The sequence below is a fragment of the Neophocaena asiaeorientalis genome, unplaced genomic scaffold, assembly GCF_003031525.2.
Source record: "Neophocaena asiaeorientalis asiaeorientalis breed wild unplaced genomic scaffold, Neophocaena_asiaeorientalis_V1.1 scaffold119, whole genome shotgun sequence".
Lineage (NCBI taxonomy): Eukaryota > Metazoa > Chordata > Mammalia > Artiodactyla > Phocoenidae > Neophocaena > Neophocaena asiaeorientalis.
Window position 1 is genome coordinate 10,909,295 of NW_020175821.1, and position 23,612 is coordinate 10,932,906.

Below are 23,612 nucleotides of genomic sequence, written 5' to 3' on the forward strand. Positions count from 1 at the left end.
CACGGCCTTTCCCTCAGACAGTCCCTCCACAGTTCTAAGATGGCAGACACCATTATCCACTGTGCTTGCCGTGTAATTAAAGCAAACCTCCACTAATTATGCTAATTATGCCCCCCAAAGCTCCTACAGTTATAATTTGCATGAGAAGATGACGTTTTTTAAAAAAATAACAATACACCGTTTGTATTGTGTTTCCCCCCACCCCCTGCCTCGTGGAAAAATAAGCAGCACCTAGAGGTTTCCAGGAAAGGAGAGAAATGAAGGGCCGCTGACCTCAGAATGAGGGATGCAGAGAGTTAGCGGAGAAGAGATGGGGTGGGTGGAAGTGGGAGCAGTGAAGGAAAGCAACAATAATAATTAAATAGTGATCCGTGCCATTTGTGTGCAGTGATTTGTGTGAGCAGTGCATGCCCTTTACAGACTTTCTCATCCCCTCCCTCCCCCTGAGACAGAGGTGAGGTTGGGAGACAGCTCAGGAGAAGTCAAGGAGTTTGAGAGGGAACAGCACATCTGTGGTCAAGTCAGTGTAGAAACGGAGCCTCTTAGCACGGCACCTCATGATCTCCGGGGAAAATGGGGTCCAGTGGGGGAAACACTGAACAGGAGACTGTTACTGCTTGTATGTGATTAGAAGATTCTGAAATAACTCCCTCATTCATTCAACAAATATTCACTGAGCACTTACTGCCTGCCCTGCACTACTCCAGGCACTGGGAAAATCAGAATTCCGCGAATTGAGGTCACCAGAGAGGCTTGGAGATAGCTCTAGAGATGGGGCATGGGTGCGCAGAGTCCCTGAACTTGGGGGAGCCTGTTTAGCCAGGTCAGGTGTCTACCCATCTCAGGGGGGAGGGTAGTCAGGGATCTGGGGGCTCAGGGCAAGCTGGGTTGCTAAGTGTTTTCAGTTCATGAGATCTCATCTCTGGGAACCTTAGGTGGGCTGTGAGGTGGGGCTAGGGAGGGAATGCTCAACTGCTAAGGACGCGTTTGAGGAACGTCCCAATTTAGCAGCTCATTAAGTTGGTAATTAAGCCCGAGTGCTGCATCCGTCAGGGGCTGGATCCCTGCTCACTTCACATCCCGTGTGCAGCAGGGGTTGGCCAGTCTGCGGGGCTGTATGTTCCGGTCTGGCTGCCATGCCCACCTCCATGCCCACAGGGCACCCCACGGCACAGGGAGTCAGACATGGGCAGATTCCCCAGTTCAGGTAACTGCAGTCGCCGCTTGATGAGGGCCTGGCTCATTTCATTCTTATCACAGTCCTATAAGGTCCAGAGGAGAATTCCCATTTTGCAGGTAAGAATAAGAGCAGGACACTATAGTAAGCGTTTTGCATGGAAAACTCATTGACCCCTTCTAATAACCCCGCAAGAGAGTTATTATTGTTACTCCCATTTTACAGACGGGAAAGTGAGCACCAAAACCTCATATAACTTTCCCAAAGCCCCACAGTTGGGAAGGTCTGGTGCTGATATTAAACCTGGCCAGACCAGTAGCAGCAACTGTTCATGTAAGCCTGTGTCAAACTCCTCTCATTTTACAGTGGGGAAACTGAGGCTCAGGAAGGTGTTTCAAGCCCATGTTTTACCTGATCCGAGGTCTAAGTACTTGGTATGACCAGGTCTGCTAAGCTTTTTGAGCCATGTCATTGGAAGGAACCAACAAGCAAAGGGTGTGAGAATGGAAACCAAGGGAAACATCTTTCCTGTTGTCAGGGTGGACCCGTGGGAGTGCTATCAGGACACCTGGCAGACAACCTGCAGCGTCCTCGAACACCATCGGGACCTCATGAAGGTAAGCTGGGCCAGGCTTAGGGTTGGGTGGACCACGGAAGCTGGGCAGGCCAGGGAAAGGATGCTGCTGGCCTACTGACCTGTTGTTTCCTGCTTCTCCGCCAGCGGTGGGGGAGACCAGGCTCTGAGCAGTACCACGGAGGGCAGTGAATTAGGGACCCAGACCAGCGCCAGAGGCTGCTTCCTGCCTTGTCCCCCTCCTCGATATGACTTGGGGCAGTTTTCATCTTCTGGCAGTAAGTTCAAGGTGGGATTCAGGAGACCACAGCTGGAAAGCTTCAGAAAGTGAGGAGAGAAGGAGAAGCGAGCAAAGAAAGGAGGAGAGAAGGGCACTGGGCGAAGTTACAAGCAGCCAGGTCCTCCTGCCACACCCCCTGGGGACCCATTGGTCCTCTTACCCCAGCGTAGGTTGCCGCGACTGCCGTACTTCATACCCGCAGGCATCGTACTGTCACGCACACTCATTCCTCCTCACAGGAGTCCACGGGCAGACAGTGTTCTCATCTCTGGTTTTTTTTTTTTTTTTTTGCGGTACACGGGACTCTCACTGTTGTGGCCTCTCCCGTTGCGGAGCACAGGCTCCGGACGCGCAGGCTCAGTGGCCATGGCTCACGGGCCCAGCCGCTCCGCGGCATGTGGGATCTTCCCGGACCGGGGCACGAACCCGCGTCCCCCGCATCGGCAGGCGGACCCTCCACCAGTGCGCCACCAGGGAAGCCCTCATCTCTGTTTTATTTGTGGGTAAAAGGGAGCACAGAGAGGTGAAACAGGGTATCTGAGGACACACAGTGACTGCCTAGCCCACACAGATGGCTGCCTAGGGCTTGTGGCCGTGTGCAGTGGCGAGGAGCTGGTTGCTAGGTAAGCACAGGTTCCTCACCAGCCAGCAGCAGCAGTTAGCGTGTGCAGAAAGCACCCTTCACAGATCGATAGCAACCCATCGACTCCCAACGTGCGGGGGTGAAAAGCGGTGCCAGCAATAGCAAGAAGCCTGACCCACCGAGACGAGACGCAATCCATCCTCCTTGCCTCCGCTGACCCTGATGCACAGCCCTCCCCAGCCCCAAACAAGGATCAGAATGGTATCGTCCTGACACAGGGGGCGCCTCCATCGCATCTGTGTTTGCTGTCAGAGGGGCCTTTCAGAATCTTCTCCTTGGGGAGCTGCCAGCAGCCCCAATGCCCCCGCTCTCCACCTGCTGTGCACAGTGCTTTGTTTGAACAGATGTGGAATTCTGGGGCTCCAGACCATCCAGGGAGTCAAGAGCAAGAGAAGTGGAGAGGACTAGCTGGCTGTTCCTTCATCTAATAAGCTTTTCCCCCATGGAATTGAAGAAAACCCATCTCCTTTCTTTCTGCTTTCAGGACCCTTCACACACATTCCGAGTCTTCCCTGGTCCCTTTGGAAGGACTCTGATGTAGGGTGGCCCTCACTTGCTCCTCTGGGCTTGTCTCAACAACAGCAGTAATAAAAGACATCCCATCTTACTGTTTAAGGATGTACCCGTCAGGAGAGGCTGAGATTCGCAGACATCCTTTCAATCTCAGTGGCTTCACACTGGGGGCCTGTGCACCTTCTCTTCACCCAGGAGCCTCAGGCTGCATGATGGAAGGGAGGAATCAGGGGCCCTGCAGGCATGCCTGAGCCCTGGCTCTACCGGCCAGAAAGCCTGGCTGCTGTTTTGCTGTCTAAATGTCTGGGCTTCCCGAGCCCTCCCTCTGTTACTCAGGCCCAGAAGCCTGAGTCTGGGCCCGAGATGCTTGGCCAACGACCCACAGCTGTTGCAGTGATGCTCACAGGCCGGCAAAGAATGCCAGTCCCGATGGCCCCCCGCCTTGGAGTGGGAGCTTGGAGCTGCTTGTTAACTCCCAGTCTCCCCGGTCCCAGCATCAGGCCGGTGTTCCTGGCATGGAGAGTGGACCTGTTGGAGAGAGAGACATGGGGCTTAATAGGTGATGCAAGGCTTTGAGAATGTGGGAGCCTGTGGAGGGCCAGCACTTTTCTTCTCCAGCATAGAGCAAGTCGAATGGGACAAATGATGCATACGGCAAGAAGAAGAAAATCCTCAGCTACCAGACCGGTTATTTAATGAGAATGTGGGGTTCTCTTTTCTGGATGTGAAATCATAATAAAAAGGAGGCAGACTGTCCCTTCCACTCCACCAGCTGCAGCCGGACAGAGAATCCCACAAAGCAGGCTAAGAAGATCCTGTGGTCCCCAACCTCAGCCGGCTCCCAGCTGTGGCTGCTTGCTGTCGTGACCATCTCCTGTCAGGAACATTGCAGAAGTGACAGGTCACCCCACGAGACAAACGCCTGCCCTTCCAGGGCTCGGAAGGACTCACGTTCTGCTCTGCCTGCACGGTGGTGTGTGGAAGATGCCTTTGGAGGGTCACCCCAGTCCTGGGACTTGGCGTCCTCTGGCAGCTGGACTCAGTAATCCAGAAAGGGTGGTGGGCCAGGGATTGAGGGGAAGCTGGCTTTCAGGGAAGGGACCTTGAATAAGCAACAGCCCTATGAAGCTAAACAGATTGAAAATTCACCCTTTGTTTCTCTGTTGCCCAATAGTTCCACTCCCCACGGGCAAGGGGGGTTGCTTCTGGGTCAGCTGTGAAGAATGCTGCGTTATCAGCTCTGTGTTTTCTCTAGCACTAGAGAGGAGCAGCAGGCCAGATAACACAGGACAATGGATAATACACATAGAATTTCCGATTGGCTCTGGAATGTGTATTCACCCTCTGAGCAGGCGCAAGAGTTCCCAGAACGCCGCCCTCTTCCTGCAGCACAAACACACCCTGCTCCGCCTGGCACTGCTCCCCAGCTTGGCCCTGTCATTGGCGTCTCTGGCCTGGAGAGGCGGCAGGTGGTGATAGCGCCTGGTGTTTGCACGACCTTTCCCAAGCTTGCACAGCCCTTTTGCAGACATGACCTCATTTGAGCCCCACGAAGCAGGCAGGGAGGGCAGGCGTGCATGTTCCACAGAAGGTCACAGCATGTACAAAGTTCCTGCCAGGAGCCAGATGCTCTAAAGGCGCTCTGTGTATGCTCGCTCGTGTAGTCCTGCTGCAGCCCCGAAGGGTGGCTCTTTTGCCTCTCTATGTTAGGCTCTTGAGCTGAGTTTCCAGAGCAGGTAACTGTCCAAGGTCTCACAGCCAGAAGGGGGCAGAGCTCAAACTTGACCCCAGGTCTGTGAAACAACACATCCCACACGTTTCTCACCTCCTGCTAGCCTAGTGTGGTCACAGGGTGTGGCTGGGTCTAGAACCCACCTCCAGTCCTCGTTCTCAGTTCCAGGACACCTCGCCATGACGGACAAGCAGATGAGTGTTTGGAGATAACTGGGAAAGGCTTTCATAAGTCTCCTGGGCTAACGACACTGACTCTGCCCTTCTTCCTTCCCCCAGCGGGTGACTGGCTGCATCCTCTCCAATGTCAACACACCCTCCATGACGCCTGTGATTGGACAGCCCCAAAATGAGACCTCCCAGCCCATTTACCAGAACAGCAATGTGCCCACCAAGCCCACTGCAGGTAGGGGAACATTGGTGTAGAGCAGTGGCTCTCAAACTTCAGAATCGCCTGGAGGCCTTTTTAAAATCCAGATCGCTACGCGCTGCCCCAGAATTTGATTCAGTGGGTCTGGAAGAAGGAAGAGAATTTGCATTTTTAAAAAGTCAATGCTGATGCTCTGGTCCAGGGACCATACTTTGAGAACTCTTAATGTAGGGCATCAGAGAGAAATAGTCACAATAATAGAGACAGGAGCAGAGACAGAGAGAGACAGGAGTGATGGTGTGAATTTTAATATAAATATGATTGCCTTAAGTGGGAATTAAAGACAAAAGGCAGCATTTTTCTCTGCCTTTTCTAAGGAGGTTGAGGATCTTGCCAAGGTCACACAGTAAGGAAGTAGCAGGGCCAGGAGTCCAACCCAGACAGTCTGCAGCCAGAGTCCCACACTCTTAGCCATCCCTTCACTGACAAAGAGCAGGGGTCCCCCAACATTCACCCAGCACCTAGTACTGTATGCTTGCATGGTGCTCAGTGCTTTACACGGGTTCTCATTTAATGCGGTAATTCTGTGATATAGATATTATATTCCCATTTACAAAGAGAAAACTGAGCTTCAGAGAAGGTGAGTGATTTGCCTAAGGTCACACAGCTCAAAAGTGGAAGAGCCAGAATCCATATTCAGGACTGTCTGATTCCAAGGTCCATGTTCTTCCTAATATTTTCTTCAAGGCCAATGCAAGAGACAGATCCTGGTATTACTTTTCAAGCCTAGAGACCATAATCTATTTGGTTATCAGCCTATCATAAATAGGGTAATTCACAAGGATGAGCCAGAATTTCATAGTTTGCATATAGCTACGTCTGGGGGCTCAGAAAACTTCTCTGGATTAGAGCTCAGAAAGGTCACTGAAAACCAGATCCTTCTCAGCCAAAGTAGGATGTCTGATTATTCTAAACACCGTCTGAAAGGCCTTTGCCCAGCAGAAATTACTCCAAATGAGTTCTTCGCCACAGGCTGAATCTCTGTGGATTTGGGTGTTACTGTTTAGTATTGGGGGTGGCTGAGGAAATGCACATGATATTAAAAAACGAAAAATGCAAACAGGGCACAGGCCCTCTAAATGTAGACTGTGATCCAATTTATGTTACGTAGACATATCTGCATTAATACACATAATAAAAATGGAAGAAAATAAAAAAGTATATGCATACTTTAGTGGTGGTTATCTCTAGCAGTGGAATTATGGGTGCTTTCTATTTTCCTTTTTATATATATTCCTCTTCCATATTTTCCAATTTTTCAACAGTGTAATAAACACGACCAGAAAATAGATTCCCATCTAGGGCTCAGAATGCTTGTGCCTTGGACTGGGAATGAGAAGAGGGAATTTGGGCTGTCATGTTTCTGTTCTTTTCACTTTTCACCCTCCTACTGCCTCCATGACCCAACCCCTGCCCCTCCAGTGCAGCCCCACTGTTTACAGTGGCCCAAATGTGGGACTGACGCGAGTGTGAGTTGTGAGTGGTTCTCCCCGTCTGTCCCTTGTCTGTCTTGCTCTCTCTCCCGTAGCCAAGATCCTGGGAAAGGTGGGAGAAAGCCTAAGCCGGATCTGCTGTGTCCGCCCACCGGTGGAGCGCTTCACCTTTGTGGGTAAGAGAGCAAGGACCTTCTTTACCAATCCCGCCTCTTTTCTTTCCCTCCTCCCTTTGTTCATTCACCAGACAAGCCCCAGCACCTGCTGTAGGATGAGCATCTATAGAGCAAGAATTGGGAGAGAAGAGAGGATGTTACCAGGCCTACAGGGCCAAGGTGTGATGGGAGCCCAGAGGCGTGATCATCCTGGCTCAGGGATCCTGGAGACCTTCTCCACTCCTCTCCCCTCCTTGGGCTGTTCTGGTCGTTCCCTCTAGAGAAGGTCTCCACCCGCCTGAGTGTTCTCAGTGGCCCAGCATCCTCCCTCAGGTCCTCCCAGCTGTGGCAGTGTCAGCATTCCTGCTGAGAGGCTAAGAACACACAAGCCCTTTCCTTAATTTTCTCCATTTTTTTGCTGCTCCCCTAAGGACTCAGCATAGATGAGAATAGCTGTCTCTGGGGCCCTTTCTCCTACAAACCCCAAATTCGGCTCTGCAGAGGAGCTGAAGGTCTAGCCCCCATTCCTTTGACTCTTTGGGGCTGACTTCTGCCATTTCTCAGATTTCTAATTTCCAACCTGGAATAGGAACTAAGAGGGATGGTTGAGGAGCCAGGGGGCCAGGATGGCGTCTCCATGGTGCTCTGCACACCGTGTGCCCCGTGTGGGCGTGCACACTCAGAGCACATGGTAAAGCCTCTGTCCTTCACTTCTTTCCCGGGCTCTCCATTCTGCCACGTGAAAAATCTCAGCGTACTCAGTTTTGCTTGTTCTTTGAACCAGAACGCTGAACGGGAGAGGGCCGCCTCCGTGTGACACTACAGGCTGTCACCCTAGGTTCAAGGAAGTTGCTCTTGTGGCCAGCCTCCCCTAAATACAGAAGGAAACAAAAGGCGCTCAGCATGAGCACATGTGTGTCCGTCATTGGCAACCCAGCCAGGCTGTCCAATACTGAAAGTCCCAGAACAATGAATCCTGCCTCTGGAGCCTGAGGAGATGCCCCCTCTCCATTTTAAGCTGGATGGTGCTCTCCATTTATGCTACTCAAATGTCCCTACTCCCACCCAATCACCCCATCCCGGGTTCTCCCTCTGTGGAGTCTCTTGTACAGAACGCGCATCAGGTACCCGGAAGTTGGTTCCCTGATGCTTCTGCATTTCCTCTTTCCTCCCTAGATGAGAATGCCAATCTGGGCACAGTGATGCGGTACGAGGAGATTGGTGAGTGGGGCTGGGCACGTGGGAACATTTGGAGCCACCGGCCTCCACCACGGGCAAAGTGGGGGAGGGGAGAGCCTTGCAAACCCTGGGTGGTGTTTGCAGCAGGGTCTGCTCTTAGAGGGATAATTGATTGTTCCCAAGCTAAGATCATATTCTTAGTTATCTCTCCTTTAACATCTCCATACTAGATTCAGGCAGGTTCCCAGGAGGTAGGATGGGATCAGTTGGCAATTTTCCCTTCAGAGCCTCTTCTCCCTCATTCAGAAGTCATGGAAGTTGAGTTCATTGCCAGCCAGAGAGACTCTTCTCTCGCCCAGAGCACTGTGCCTGCGGCAGAAGAGCTCCCCTACCTTCCTCAGCAGAGGATTCTGGCGTTTGGAAGATGAGGAGAGACGGGGCAGAAAGCCACACCTGTGACCTCCCCCGCAGCCTTGAGTAGAGACTAAGGCCCCGACTGTGTGTGAGGGCAGTGAAGGCCCCGGGCCAGAGCAGGTGGAGGGTGGTTACACGGAGCTGTCAGGATGGGAAGGAGCTAATCCCCCACAGAAGTGAGCTGAGTCCTGGGCAACCCTAGGAAACAAACCAGGAAACAGATCTTTCCAAGGTTCCAGAATAAGTTAGAGACACAAGTATCTGAAGCCGGGTAAAGGGCAGACAGCAAGAGTGGAGCTGGGGCTGATGCAGCTACCAGGTGACAAGGAGGGTCAGTGACAGTTGGAATGCTTGAAATTCTAGGATGAGGGGCAGCCTGGTGTCCAGCTGACACACTTAATCTTCCACTTGAGCTGCAGAGATGCTCCAGGCACCCCCTCCTAGAGGTGGAGGTTTGGGGCTGCATCTGGGCACTGGGTTCTCCCAGGAGGCCCAGCAGATGTGATGTCATTTCGAGGAACTTCTCTGGGGCCTGTCCCCTGATCCCAGGCAGTGGTGCACCTGAGTTGGCTCTTATTTATTCGCTAGGGCCATTTGTAAAATTTTCAGGGATCTTACCAACCAGTGGTTAAACGCAGTCTATACTAAAAATTAAATTACATTAAGCAACAGTTAAATACATTGTATTCAAAACAAGTATTAAGTACTCAAAACTCCTCACTTCCCAGTTCTTTTATCAAGTTTTAATAGGCTTTATTTACCAGCACATGGCTGTCTGAGGACCACAGGAAAGGGCGCCTGCCTTTCTGGATGCTTCCCAAAGCCAGCAGGAAGAAGCATGCAACCCCAGGTTCCACAGCCCCAAACACCCAAAAGCCCTGCACCCCCCCTTTCCTGCGGTTCCACACCTGGCCAGGAACTACCTTCCCGGGGTCTCGACCAGGCCAGCGGAGCTCAGAGCAGTCTTCAGACTTTCAGCTCTATTCCAATGTATATTTTCCTCCGACACCTTGTTCCAGGAAGAATGCATTGTGGCCCAGCTTCAGCTGGGATCTCTGTACCTTGCCAGCACCCAGGGCCCGTGTATCAGGCTGTCCCGCCCTGGGGAGTTCCCCCTCCTACCGAGAGGCAATGCAATGGGTGTTTGCTCCTAGCACTCCACCTTTACCATCTCACTGCAGCCTTGCGAGGCGCAGGGCGAGTCTTAGCCCCATCTTACTCCTCTTTCAGAGAAAGGAAAGCTGAGTGGCTACAGCTGTCTGGATGGATTTGTGGCCTCGTGTGGTACAGGTGGCAGCTGCCTCCGTGCGCAGTGGGGAGTGGAAGGGGCTGCAGGGCCTGGGGCTTTGCATAACCCGGATTCCCGGGAGGAGAGTGTGGCAGGAGAGTGCTGATTCTGGCTCGCTGGATCCTGAGCTGGGGAAGAAAGTTGGACCCAGAGGAGGTCCCAGGAAGGGAGCTTGCCTGGCCTCTAGACCACTGTGCTGTGAGGCCCTCTGGCTCACACGTCCCCTTTTTGAAATCCCCTTGCACGCTTCACGAGAAGGGAAAAGCCATTTCTCCTAGCTCAGTTAGCACCTTTGGCTCCATTTCCACTTTCTTAACAAGCTGACTGCTCCTGGGGCCTGCCCCAGACCCAAGGCTTAGGGGCTGAAAACACGTACCTTAGTCTCAGATGATAAACCTGAGAAACCACTGCTGCCCTCCAGCGGCCACACGTGGGATCCCAAGCCCTGCCAGGGCCTCGGGCCTGGGACAAATCCGTCTGTTCCAGTGCTGCAAGCAAAGGTGGAAACCCCGCGCTTTAACTTGATCTGCTCTGGCTTTAAAAATAATCCTACATTATTTTCAAGTGAGAAAGTGAGTCTCTGGCTTGGGAATAGAAAAGAGATTCATTTCCATGGCTGTAGAGCAGGGTTTCTCAACCGTGGCACTGTTGACACTGGGGACCAGATAATCCTGTGTCGTGCGGGCTGCTGTGTGCTGCGGAGACTGTTGAGTGGCATTCCTGCCCTCTAAGCACAGTGGCACACCCCTCTCTCCGGTCTTGACAACCAAAAAAGTCTCCAGACATTGCCAAATTCTGGAGACAAAATCGCCCCCAGTTGAGAATCACTGATGTAGAAGAAGCTGAGGACCAGCATGTCGTCCGGAGACCGCCAGCTAACCGAACTCTTAGGCCCACAGTTACAGAGCTTCAGCCTTTCAACAGAGAACTGATCTGAAATTCTGGGTGGCTCCAAGCTGGAGACAGGGAACAACGGGATCCCAGAACGAGCCCCGTCTGGCTCCTCTCAGCCATCTGAAGGCTGGTGGCCTAACACAGAGGGAAGCACCATTGACCAGGGCCCCCATGCTTCAAGAGACAAGGCCACAATCACCATCCCGGACTGCCATCCCAGAGCGCCCAGAAGGCTCTTAGACAGCCTGCCCACATGGCCTCTGCGGTCAGCCTGTCTGTTGTTCACTCATTCAACACATCCTGAGCGCCTACCGTGCACAGGTCGCTCTGCCAGGCCCTGGAGATATAAAGATCAACTAAGGTCCCTGGACATAAACAGACCATGAGACTACAGTGTGACGTGGAGGAGAGGGGAGAGGGGAGGCTGCAGGAATGTTTAAGAGTTAAGACCCCAGGGCTCCATGGGGCTCCCTGAGTATGAGCTGCACTGACCTGGGACCGTGAGATGCTCTCACTGTCAGTCGCCAGCCCAGCAGCCTTCCACTCAGCCTGCAGCCAGGGCGAGCTCACCACCTGAAAGTCCTCGTCAGGTCCCTGAGCTAGCTACAGGGTCTGAGGCGGGCAGAGCTGCCGCCCATCTCTCGGCCTCAGGGTCCAGGGTGGAAGCGTTCTCTGGAAGGCTCAGAGCGGGGCTGTGTCACTGTTTCGGGCAAGATACCCACAGCCACAACCTTTTGATGGAAGGGCCTGGGATGCCAGGGAACCAGACGCACCACCTGAATCCCAGCCCAGGTGGAAGTCTCTCCCCACGTGGTTCTGAGAATCCCAGGATTCTTTTTCCCCCTGTTGCTCAGTGTTCATGCCCCCGGTCAGTTTGCTGCCTGTTTTAAATGACAGTGGCCTCACTGGGGTAATTCAGAGTGAGCTTAATGAGGGAAGAAAAACAAATGACAAGCAAGAAGTACGCCTGGGAGTCAGGGAAGTGGGGGGCAGCCTCACTTCTCAAGCCGTTCGCTGAGGACACTGGCCATGTAAAGAGAGGACGTCCGATGAGCTGAGCTAGCTGATGAATTGAGGGTGTACTCGGTGTCCCCTGCCCCCCCACATCGGGTGCTTGTGACAAGACAAACCCCAGATAATGCACAGCAGCGGAGGAACCGAACTCCACGGGCACTTCGGTTTGATACGGAGCAAAGGAGAGACCCTTAGACCTCACACTAGGCATGTAGCTGGCTCAGTCTCTGTTTGGGTGACCAGCCATCCTGGCTTAGCATGGAAACCCCTCAGTACCAGCAAACCAGGACAGTTAGTCTCCCTCTCTGCTGCATTCATCCTGCAGGGAATGAGGGTGGTCTGTAAATGAGCCTGGGGGAGGGGTGAGCAGAGGTGCCTGGAAGAACTGGGCTCTGGAGCCCCAAGGATGGAACACTTCTGTGTTCAGCGGGGGAAGAAGGCTGAGACTTGAATGTTTCCCAGGCCTCCACTCACTCCGTTTTCTAACTTTGTTCCCCCTCCTCAGAGCTGCGGATCTTGCTGCTGTGTGGCAGTGACCTTCTGGAGTCCTTCTGCATCCCAGGGCTCTGGAATGAGGCAGATGTGAGTAGCAAGGTTATGGCCTGTGCACAGCTGGCGTGGGGATGGATGGGGAGGGACCACTCGACTTTGACCTGTAGACTTCCCTCCTCACACAGGAGGGCAATGGGCAACCCATTCACATCATGATGGAAGAAAATTCTCAAAGCAGCTCTACTCCAGTAAAAATTAGGGCTTTCCTGGTGGCGCAGTGGTTGAGAGTCCGCCTGCCGATGCAGGGGACGAGGGTTCGTGCCCTGGTCCGGGAAGATCCCACATGCCGCGGAGCGGCTGGGCCCGTGAGCCATGGCCGCTGGGCCTGCACGTCTGGAGCCTTTGCTCCGCAACGGGAGAGGCCACAACAGTGAGAGGCCCGCGTACCGCAAAAAAAAAAATAATAATAATAATTTTTTTAAAAAATTAAAAAAAAGAAAATTCTCACCTATCCCCAGCTTTATCTCGTCCTGTATTTTTATACTCACTCCTCCTCAGGCTTGCTCCTGGAAAGCCCCTGGGAAAAAAAGCAATCTGAGTCATAGAATACCTTCTCCATGTAGTGCTTGGAGGGTGTGTGCTGGTGGGGAAAGATGGGGGAGGGAGGAATTTTTTTTAAAAGACTTTGCCCTTTTGAAATTATTGTGTGTTTTGTTTTCCTTTGATTCTTTTGAAGAGGTGGTAAATACCACCCTAGAATTCCCTTAACAAGAGAAAAGGGGTCAAGAGGGGAGAAGTTAACAGCAAAATAGGATCCTTCTGGCAATTGACTTGGGATAGAGGGAACTAGGAAGTTAAACTTATACCATTCAGAAGCTCATTGGACATCTTTTGTACCAGATCTGACAGAGATGGTCTTAAACCAGCTAATTCATGAGTTACTCACCCTTCAGATGTACATTCATTTTTGTTCTTTCATTAATTCATTCATCTGATAGCCAGAGCTAATGCTAGCTCCCAAACCCATAGCCCTTTGAAAGTTGGATTCTCAGGGCAGATATTCTAAACCTAGTACTTTTTCATTACTTACTGTGTGACCCCATGCAAATCACTCAACTCCTTTGGGCCTTGGTTGTTTTTCAAAAATCTATATAGAATGTTATCTATAGCATTCTGAGATTTTTAAAGAAATAACCAATACAGTCCCTGCCCCCAAGTATCAGGTACCACCTGGTACCAAGTATTACCACCTGGTACCAAGTATTACCACCTGGTAAGATGTCTGCATATGAAAAATTTTCATGTACATATATGTCTCTGAAGAGAGAAAGAAGTAGAGACCCTTCAGGGTTAAACTCAAGATTCTAGTTCTGCTCCAACACAGCTCATGACAAAATATATTCCGAGCATCGTTTTTTCCCATCTCTAAAATGGGCATTATAATAGTACCCATGTCATAGGGTTTGGGGAGAATTAAGTGAGATTATCCACGTAAGGTGCCCAGCCTAGCACCTGACACACAGGGACATACAACAACTGCTAATAAGTCAATGTGCCTAAGCAGACACATAGATAAACACATAAATATTCAAGGTGAAGGGCATAGATGCTAACCTGCTGTGGGGTGACCGAGAGGGGGGGCATAGTTTCAGGGATCCTGGAGATGGGAGCACCTAGCCTGGCTGCTCCCAGAGGCACAGCAATTCCAAACCAGCAGGGACCCCACATCTGTCCTGTTCAGGGTGCTGAGAATTTCAGTCCACAGCACAGGCAGAAGGGGGACTGGGTGAAGCAGACCCTCAGGGCTCACTCCGGATGGTTTTCTAGAGCCTAGAGCTCTACCTCCCCACTCCCACCCAACCAATTGCTCAGTTCCCTGATTCAACCGACAGTGAATCTGTGGGGTCCTTAGAATCATGACAGCCGAGGTAGAGGCAAAAAAAAAAAAAAAAAAATCAAAATCAAGGAGCTGTTTCCGTAGGTAACAAGTGTGAATTTCAGGCCACAACGGAAGTGTGCCAGAAATATCACAATTTATTTAAATCACATGAAAATTCAACTCCAAATCACCATCCCACAGGGATGATGGAAAGTTAATCTCATTCATTACTGACTAGCAGAACCTGAGAGGCTCTCGTGGGCTCTGAACGTGAACATCAGCTCATCAGGGTCGCCGCAGACATCTTCCCTATTGGGGCCTTCGCGGTCCAGTGAGGTGGATGGCAACCTGCTCCAGGCCCACCTGGGCCGTGCGACTCCTGGCTGAGTCTGGAAGGCCCCGTGCTGGGCCCAACCCACCTATGATCCTGGCCCTATTTTCTTCTGAGGCTTTGCCCTTAGGGTGCTGTCTGGGAGGGAGGAGGGGGTGGGCTTCACAGCTCTCTAACTTCTTTCTAGTGTGGGAGGGGGGCAGCTGAACCTCTTCTTTCTATTCTGAAGCTATCTCCCCTATTTTCTCTCCCCTCCTCTGGACATCTAGGGAAATCTCTTCAGTGGTTTAAAGCCATTGACTTCAAAACGTACTATTTTCTGCCCTGAAAGGTCCTCTCATAAAGGGTCTGGTTCTCTGCTAGAAATAGGGTGGGGATTGGGCAAAGGCATATATAGGGAACATGAAACTAGTTAGTAACTCAGTGAATTACCCCACTGTCCGTATTTGGGGAAAGTTGGAGCTCAGGGTCTAGAAAAGGAAGGTCTTTCTTTCAAGACTGGTACAGGGTGAGCCCTGCTTATTCTAATAGAAAGTTCTAGCCTCTGGAGTTTGCCTGGAAGCGGCCCGTTTCAAGGATCTCTGTTCCTAACCATGAGATTACCAGGGATCAGGTATGTGAGACCCACTTCTGTCCCAGGTTTCATTCATTTATTCAACCCTTTATCAGAACACATTTCTTTTTATCACCTGGTGTCCCAAGTGATACTTGCTGGCCACAGACCTGTGCTCAGTGACCATGAACCTGAAGCCTTGAATCTGCCAATGATGGGACAGGAGGGTGGGGAAGAGAACCAAGTTTCTTGGAAAAGTTCTAGACCCTTGCTCTGCATTCCAGTCTCTCCAGAATCCTCAGGAACAAACCAAGAGAGAGCCACTAGTTCAGACAGGTCTGGGAGACATAGAAGCCCCACCATCCTTCTGTAAAGAAAGCTCAGTGGGGACCGTGGAGCAGCAATGCCCCACCCAGGCTGGAAAGCAGCTGGGACAGTCTGTTCTACAGTAGGGCTGCCAAGCCCTCTTTCGGCACAATCACAAACTCTCCGTTGAGTCAGTCAGTCTTGCTTTCTTTTGCTTTGGATTCCTGAACCTATGCTCTCCATCCAGAAATCTAATTACACAACTAAAGGAACAACCATCCCCACCCAAACACATCCCTTGGGCATTTCCCAACAGACACAAAAATCCATCAGCCCATAGTGAATTCTGACCTTCTCTGACCAATGACACACCCCTTCCCCTTACATTCTGTGGGGAGAAAATTCCATACATATTCATCATGTTTCTTTCTATGGAATACAAAAGAGTTGCTTGTGTGGCCTGGCAGTTGGCATTTTCATTCTCGATTCCTGAGAGAGAGCAAGATCCAGTTTCCTCGACCAGCCTTTGGAGTTTGGGACCCAGTCCCTCTATCCCATCCCATTCCCAGACTTTTTATTAGAACTAGTTTCCCCCAGGAGACCTGATCTTTGCTATGCCGCATCCTGACACCAGCACCAAAAGCACATATCCAGGCACGGACCGGGATCTATGGGAAGTCAAGGCCAAAGCCTAAAGGGTCAGCCATGGACAGATTTGTGAAACAGGAAACTCTTATCCTCACTCCCCTCCCCCAGACAAAACCCATCGTCTAGGGAATCTGATGCTGCCAGCTGCTTTGTCCATCATATTATAATGGAAGGCAGTCGGGCAATTAATTCTGATTCAAGCATTCTTTCGTTCAATCAATCTTTCAGCTGATACTGAGTGCCCAGTATGAATATAAGCACACTGTTTGTCCTCGCAGCACTTGCAATCTAAAAATATCTTACAGCTTTTATTCTATTAGTTCTTTATATTACATGAAATAAAACACATAAAAAGTCTAGAAGAGTTCTTGAACCTAGTAAGCAGTCAATAAATGTTGGCTGTTATTTATTCATTGGTTTTGAAATATTTATTGAGTACCTGCCATGGGCCAGACACTGTTCTAGGGCTGGAGGAACGGAGAAAACAGAATAGACAAAGTTCCCCACCATTGTGCACTCTGCTTTCTAATGGGGAGACACAATAAACACTTTGCTTGTTTCTCGTGGATTATCTCAGTTAACCACCGGAACACTCCTGAAAGTGGAATCTCGGTTCCCATTTATAGGTATGGAAACCAGGGCTCACATGGATTGTGACTTGTCCAAGACCACTTAGCTATTAGCAGCAGAGCAGGACTTGGCATACATTCAGATCCCTAATCCAGATAAGACAGACAAGTGGGAAGAATGATGTGTAATTCATAGCAGGCCACAAGGGAGGGGGTAGTAGCACTTGAGCTGGGCTTTGAATAATGGGCAGGATTGGGTTAAGTGCCTGCAAAAAGAAGGGCTTTTGAGGTTGAGAGAAGGCTGTAAAAGGTCCAGTGGCGGGCATAAGACCTTTTGGGGAGTTGGTTCCAGCTGGCTGAAATAGAAGGTTTATCTTGGTCCTTATCTGGGAGACTTGACTTTTCAGCAAGCAGGCAAAATCATTCAGTTTAATGATTAAATGTATTCCCTGCTTGAAAACAGTATTTGCATTTTAAATGAGCCAGGGTCAATATTTAACTCAAAGGAACAAAACCCAAAGGTGGAACATCAAGCACCAGAGATGGGCCAATGAGGAAACTGTTTTTTCTTTTTCTTTCTTTTTGAACTTCTCCAAGCCCAACATTCCACAGGCTGGCTCTAATTGGCTGTGTTCTACTTTTTCCAGCCAACCAGGCATGGGCTAACTGCTTCCTGCATCCACCAGCTATGGGAAAACAACCAAAGAAAATAAACAGAGGAAGAGCCTGGGGCACTAGCCACTCCAGAAGAAATCCCAGGGCTCCAGGATAAATGGAGCAAAGACAAACATTTGGTTCTTCAGGCTCAGATGGTTTTTATCAGACAGTCCAGCCCCAGCCAGGAAGCCCAATGGACACTTCCACCCCGGGGATTAGGTCTCCACACTGATAAGCCTGATGCCGTGTTTCCAGCTCTGGGGAAGGCGGCTTCGGCCCTACCATGGGAGATAGGGTTCTCGTGTGAAAGGCACTGTTGGTTTGGTTTTCACGCTTTTGACTTGAGTCTGGAATTCCTTGCCTTCCCACACCCCCAGGCAGATTGGAAATGGGAGTGGGAATGATTTCCTCTGCGAAACCCCTCTAAAGGATCATTCATTGATTTGCACTAACAGAGCCATCCTGGAAATGCTTTCCCACCCGGCCTTCCCTCCAGAGAGGAGCAGGGGTCAGAAGAAGGGTGGAGGATTCTTTCCCAAAATGGCTGGAGCATGTTTCAGAAGCTCCTCACCTACTGTTGTGTGGTTTCTGTTGGATGCCCTCTCCTTACATCTTGTTTAACCTACTCAGCAGCACACAAAATTATATACTTTAGGGGGCAATGTAGAGTAATGAGCTGAGGACTTAGCTCGGGATAAGCCTGGAGAAAAAATAAGATAGACTATATTTTCACACCAAGAAATTTCAAGTCACTAAAATGGGAGTCTTAAAAATGGATCTAGAAGAGGCATACTGTGGTGGAAAGAGCCTTTAAAGCGGACCGGAGTGGGTTCAAATTCACTCACTTGCTGTGCAGCTTGGATTAGTTACTACATCTCACTGAGTCTTGGTCTCCCCATCCATGAAATGAGAGCTGAAGCACACATCTCAGAAGATGGTTGCTTCAAGGATTAAATGTATTAAGAAATAAAGCAGCTAGTACTGTGCCTGGTGCATAGCAGGTCCTCTAATAAATGGTGCTTCCGCTTCCTGCTGGTAGTCCCCTGTTCATCCATGAATATCCTCATCTAGAGAAGAAGGACGAGTTGGCCTGAGTAACTGAGGTACTGTGCCTTGAGAAGAGAGGACTGTTTGAGGGAGATGGTCAGGATCCTGAACCCTGATCTCAGAATGATTCCATAGAGGGTCTTACCAGTTAGACTTGCCTGGGTAAGTCAGTGTAAATTGGATTCTGTCGCTGATGGAAGTCAAGCCCTCTGTTTAAAGCACTCTAATGGCTTCTCTTCACATTTGGAATGAAACCCCATCTTTATCGTGATCTGGTCCTTTTCTACTTCTCCCACCTCTCTGTGCCCCAGTTCCACCTAGTTTCTTTATTTGAACACTTTTTCCCACCTCAGGGCCTTTGCACTAGCTGTGGCCTCACTGGGAACGCTCTTTTCCCAGGTATCCCTATGTCTGGCCGGTTCTTGTCATTTAGGTTTTAGCTTAAAAGTCATTTTGTTTTATATTCAATATTGTACCAAGCTCCACCTGATGTTTTCTTATTTATGTATTTATTTGTTTACGATCTCTCCCTACTGGAGGTAAGCTCTGTGAGCACACTGCATTTGTCTGTCTCATTGGGTAACACCAGGACAGTGCCTGGTTCACCATATACATTCAATAAAAGTTTGTTGAATGAAAGAATGTAAGAGTACCTGGGAACAGCTTGGTTGGAGAAATTCAGCCTCCACCGTGAGATATGGCCCCAACTTTTGCCAGTTACCCGGAAGACATTAGCCACTACAAGAGATTAGCCACTTAAACAGTAACCTGCCCTTATCCTTAAGAGCAATACAGTTGAAATAATTAGTCATTTATTTAATGTCTCCCACTAGATAGTGATTGAGCCAAGAGATGAAGCCGTATCTGTCTTGCTCAGCCCTGGTGCCCAGGAAAGTGCCTGGCTAAGACCACAGGGCATCCTCCCACCCAAAGTATTCCTGAAACCCAGCAGGGCCGGTCTTGAAATTCCATCTCCTGGAAGGATGATGATGATTCCACATTCCTTCCAAGAGATCTGCCGCCTGGCTGCCACGAGTGTTCTCACTCCCAAGGTTGCTTCCTGCCTCAACATGTCTCATATCCTTTCCTCAGATTCCCCACACTGGGGGGAGCAGAGTCTGCCCCCTCCCACTTCCTGTCCCCATCCCCACCCCTGCCGCCCCTGGGGAGCCTTTGACCAGAAGATGAAAAGATATGATCAAAGCTGTGCCTGTGAGCAGGAAGTTGAAGCAGGATGAATGTCACAGACCCCCACCTCTGAGACACGACCCAGGCCAGAGCTACAGTGAGAGGCCACTGTCTGCTGCAGGGGGACAAGATTGTACCCTGATCCTGCTCGCTGCTGTGTGGCAGAATGAGGTCACATCAGTCACCATTGGGAGAGGGAATTGCCAATCAGGACGGCTCTGCTGCTCCGACCACCCACTCACCCACCTCCCCACCCCCACGGCAAGACCTGCAGAGAACTCTTCATGAAGACACGGGAGGTGTTGGGCCCCTCGTGCTGGAACAGGAGCTCCATCCCAGGGGCCTGGGCACATTCCTGTGGGCTCCGTGGGCAGGGAAAGCTTGAGAAACCCTCGGTTCCCTGGGATCAGACGTCTGTCCGCATCTCCCCAGAGCCGGGGGTGGGGCGGGGGAGAGGGGAGGAAATGTCCTCATTTTTGCTGGAATCCCCAGAGAGGTGCTCGTCCCACAAGTATCTCATGTTGACTTCATCCCAAACCAAGCCAGAGTATTAGCTTAGGCAACTGCCTCTATTATTAAAAGTGACAATTTTCCAAAGGTGGGTGCACATCAGGAGGATTAGGAAACATTGTAAAGAGAGAGGCTCCACCCCATTGTAGACATGCTGTATCAAAATCCCTGGGGTGAGGTCTGGAGGGGCTGTTGCTGTTGTTATTATTGTTTTTAAAGCTCCGGGGTGATTCTGCTGACCAATCAGATGAAGTTTGGGAACTTACAGAAGTAAGATCACCCGTGCTTTTCATGGGGACCTGAAAGTCTGTCTCGAGTCACTTCCTTGGGTCTCCCAGAGTTTCCATTAGGTACATCGGGCTTCCTTCCATGTCCTGAGGTGAGAGAGTTTATCAGCTAACTCAAGGACAACTGCCAGAGAGGGGACTCTGCAGGAATCCACTTGCTCAACAGCATATGTCGAGCACGGATGATGTGCCAGGTCCTTTTCACCCAGGAACATGGCAGTGAACGAAACACACAAAATTGCCTGCCCTCATGAAGCTTACCTTTATAGGGAAGAGAGAAGGAGAGCAAAAAAAGGTTAAATAAAGAAAATATACAAGGTGTTAGAGATAAATGCTATGGAGGAATATGAAACACGGTAGGAAGTGGGAACTGTGAGGGCGTGGGATGGGTGTGGGTCTACGTGCAAAGGGATGCAGGCTGAAATAGCATGGCCAGAGGAGGTCTCACTGAGAAGGTGGTATTTTTTTTTTTGGTTTCTATTGATACTTTTTCTTTTTTTAAATACATCTTTATTGGAGTGTAATTGCTTCAACATACGGTGTTAGTTTCTCTTGCACAACAAAGCGAATCAGCCATATGCATACACATGCCCCCATATCCCCTCCCTCTTGAACTACCTCTTTATTCCTGCCCTACAAGTAGGTTCTTCAGTACCTTTTTGTTTTTGTTTTTTTTTAAGATTCCATATATATGCGTTAGCGTACAGTATTTGTCTTTCTCTTTCTGACTTACTTCACTCTGTATGACAGACTCTAGGTCCATCCACCTCAGTACAAATGACTCAATTTCGTTTCTTTTTATGGCTGAGTAATATTCCATTACAACAGTGCAGGAGGGTTCCCTTTTCACCACACCCTCTCCAGCATTTATTGTTTCCAGCTTTTTTCATAATGGCCATTCTGACTGGCATGAGGTGATACCTCATTGCAGTTTTGATTTCCATCTCTAATAATTAGTGATGCTGAGCATCTTTTCATGTGCCTCTTGGTCATCTGTATGTCTTCCTTGGTGAAATGTCTATTTAGGTCTTCCGCCCATTTTTAAACTACATTGTCTGTTTTTTTGACATTGAGCTCCATGAGCTGTTTGTATATTTTGGAGATTAATCCTTTGTTGTTTCATTTGCAAATATTTTCTCCCACCTGTATCTTCTTGACTCCTTTGTCGTAAATTTGGTGCTCATATGTGCGTGGGTTTATCTCTGGGCATTCTATCCTGTAGCATTGATCTATATTTCTGTTTTTGTGCCAGTACCAACCAGCTAGGACTTCCAAAACTATGTTGAATAAGAGTGGGGAGAGTGGACATCCTTGTCTTGTTCCTTATCCTAGTGGAAGTGCTTTCAGTTTTTCACCATTGAGTATGATGTTTGCTGTGGGTTTGTCATATATGGCCTTTATTATGCTGAGGTAGGTTCCCTCTATGCCCATTTTCTGAATCTGTTTGCTAGTATTTTGTTCAGGATTTTTGCATCTATGTTTATCAGTGATATTGGTCCATAACTTTCTTTTTTTGTGATAGCTTTTTCTGGTTTTGGTATCAGGGTGATGGTGGCTTCGTAGAATGAATTTGGGAGTGTTCCTCCCTCTGCAATTTTTTGGAAGAGTTTGAGAAGGATTGGTGTTAGCTCTTTTCTAAATGTTTGATAGAATTCACCATCTGGTCCTGGACGTTTGTTTGTTGGAAGATTTTTAATTGTGGTTTCAATTTCATTACTTGTGATAGGTCTGTTTATATTTTCTAATTCTTCCTGGTTCAGTCTCAGAAAATTGTACCTTTCCAATAATTTGTCCATTTCTTCGTGGCTGTCCATTTTATTGGCATATAGTTGTTTGTAGTAGTCTCTTATAATCCTTTGTATTTCTGCAGTGTCAGTTGTGATTTCTCCTTTTTCATTTCTAATGTTATTGATTTGTGTCCTCTCCCTTTTTTTCTTGATGAGTCTAAGGGTTTATCAGTTTTGTTTATCTTCTCAAAGAACCAGCTTTTAGTTTTATTGATCTTTGCTATTGTTTTCTTCATTTCTATTTCATTTATTTCTGCTCTGATCTTTATGGTCTCTTTCCTTCTACTGACTTTGGGTTTTCTTTGTTCTTCTGTCCCTAGTTATTTTAAGTGTAGGGTTAGATTGTTTACTTGAGATTTTTCTTGTTTCTTGAGGTGAGATCTTTATTTCTTCTTTGATTTCTTCAGTGATCTCTTGGTTATTCAGTAGTACACTGTTTAGCCTCCATGTGTTTGTGTTTTTTACAGTTTTTTTCCTGTAATTGATTTCCAATCTCATAGCATTGTGGTCAGAAAAGATGCTTGATATGATTTCAATTTTCTTAAATTTTCCGAGGCTTGATTTGTGACCCAAGATGTGATCTATCCTGGAGAATGTTGCATGTGCACTTGAGAAAAAAGTGTATTCTGCCACTTTGGGGTGGAATGTTCTGTGAATATCAATTAGGTCTGTCTGGTCTATTGTGTCATTTAAGCTTGTGTTTCCTTATTTATTTTCTGTCTGGATGTAAGTGGGGTGTTAAAGTCTCCCACTATTATTGTGTTACTGTCGATTTCCCCTTTCATGGTTGTTAGCCTTTGCCTTGTGTATTGAGGTTCTCCTATATTGGGTGCATAAACAGTTATAATTGTTATATCTTCTTGGATTGATCCCTTGATCATTATGTAGTGTCCTTCCTTATCACTTGTAAAAACCTTTATTTTGAAGTCTATTTTCTCTGATATGAGTATTGCTACTCCAGCTTTCTTTTGATTTCTATTTGCATGGAATATCTTTTTCCATCCCTTCACTTTCAGTCTGTATGTGTCCCTAGGTCTGAAGTGGGTCTCTTGTAGACAGCATATATATGGGTCTTGTTTTTGTATCCATTCAGCCAGTCTGTGTCTTTTGGTTGGGGCATTTCATCCATTTACGTTCAAGGTTATTATCGATATGTATGTTCCTATTACCATTTTCTTAATTGTTTTGGGTTTGTTTTTGTGGGTCTTTTTCTTCTCTTGTGTTTCCCGCCTAGAGAAGTTTCTTTAGCTTTTGTTGTAAAGCTGGTTTGGTGGTGCTGAATTCTCTTAGCTTTTGTTTGTCTGAAAAGCTTTTGACTTCTCCGTTGAATCTGAATGAGATCCTTACTGGGTAATCTTGGTTGTAGGTTTTTCTCTCTCATCACTTTAAGTATATCCTACCACTCCCTTCTGGCCTGCAGAGGTTTTGCTGAAAAATCAGTTTATAAACTTATGGGGATTCCTTTGTATGTTATTTTTTGTTTTTTCCCTTGCTGCTTTTAATATTTTTTCTTGCATTTAATTTTTGTTAGCTTGATTAATATGTGTCTTGGTGTGGTTTTCCTAGGGTTTATCCTCTGTGGGACTCTCTGTGCTTCCTGGACTTGGGTGGCTATTTCCTTTCCCATGTTAGG

At 48.8% G+C, this 23,612-nt stretch overlaps 1 protein-coding gene across 2 annotated transcripts in view; it reads left to right on the forward strand.

The window, feature by feature from the left end:
• The window catches only part of NMNAT2 (nicotinamide nucleotide adenylyltransferase 2), a 195,156-nt gene that overhangs the window by 160,858 nt on the left and 10,686 nt on the right, over window positions 1-23,612 (forward strand). For both annotated transcript variants that reach the window (XM_024732405.1, XM_024732404.1), the window contains 5 exons: window positions 1,716-1,794; window positions 5,198-5,324; window positions 6,877-6,957; window positions 8,113-8,157; window positions 12,231-12,307. In XM_024732405.1, coding sequence (XP_024588173.1) covers window positions 1,716-1,794; window positions 5,198-5,324; window positions 6,877-6,957; window positions 8,113-8,157; window positions 12,231-12,307 — 409 coding nt within the window. The remainder of the gene's footprint in view (window positions 1-1,715; window positions 1,795-5,197; window positions 5,325-6,876; window positions 6,958-8,112; window positions 8,158-12,230; window positions 12,308-23,612) is intronic.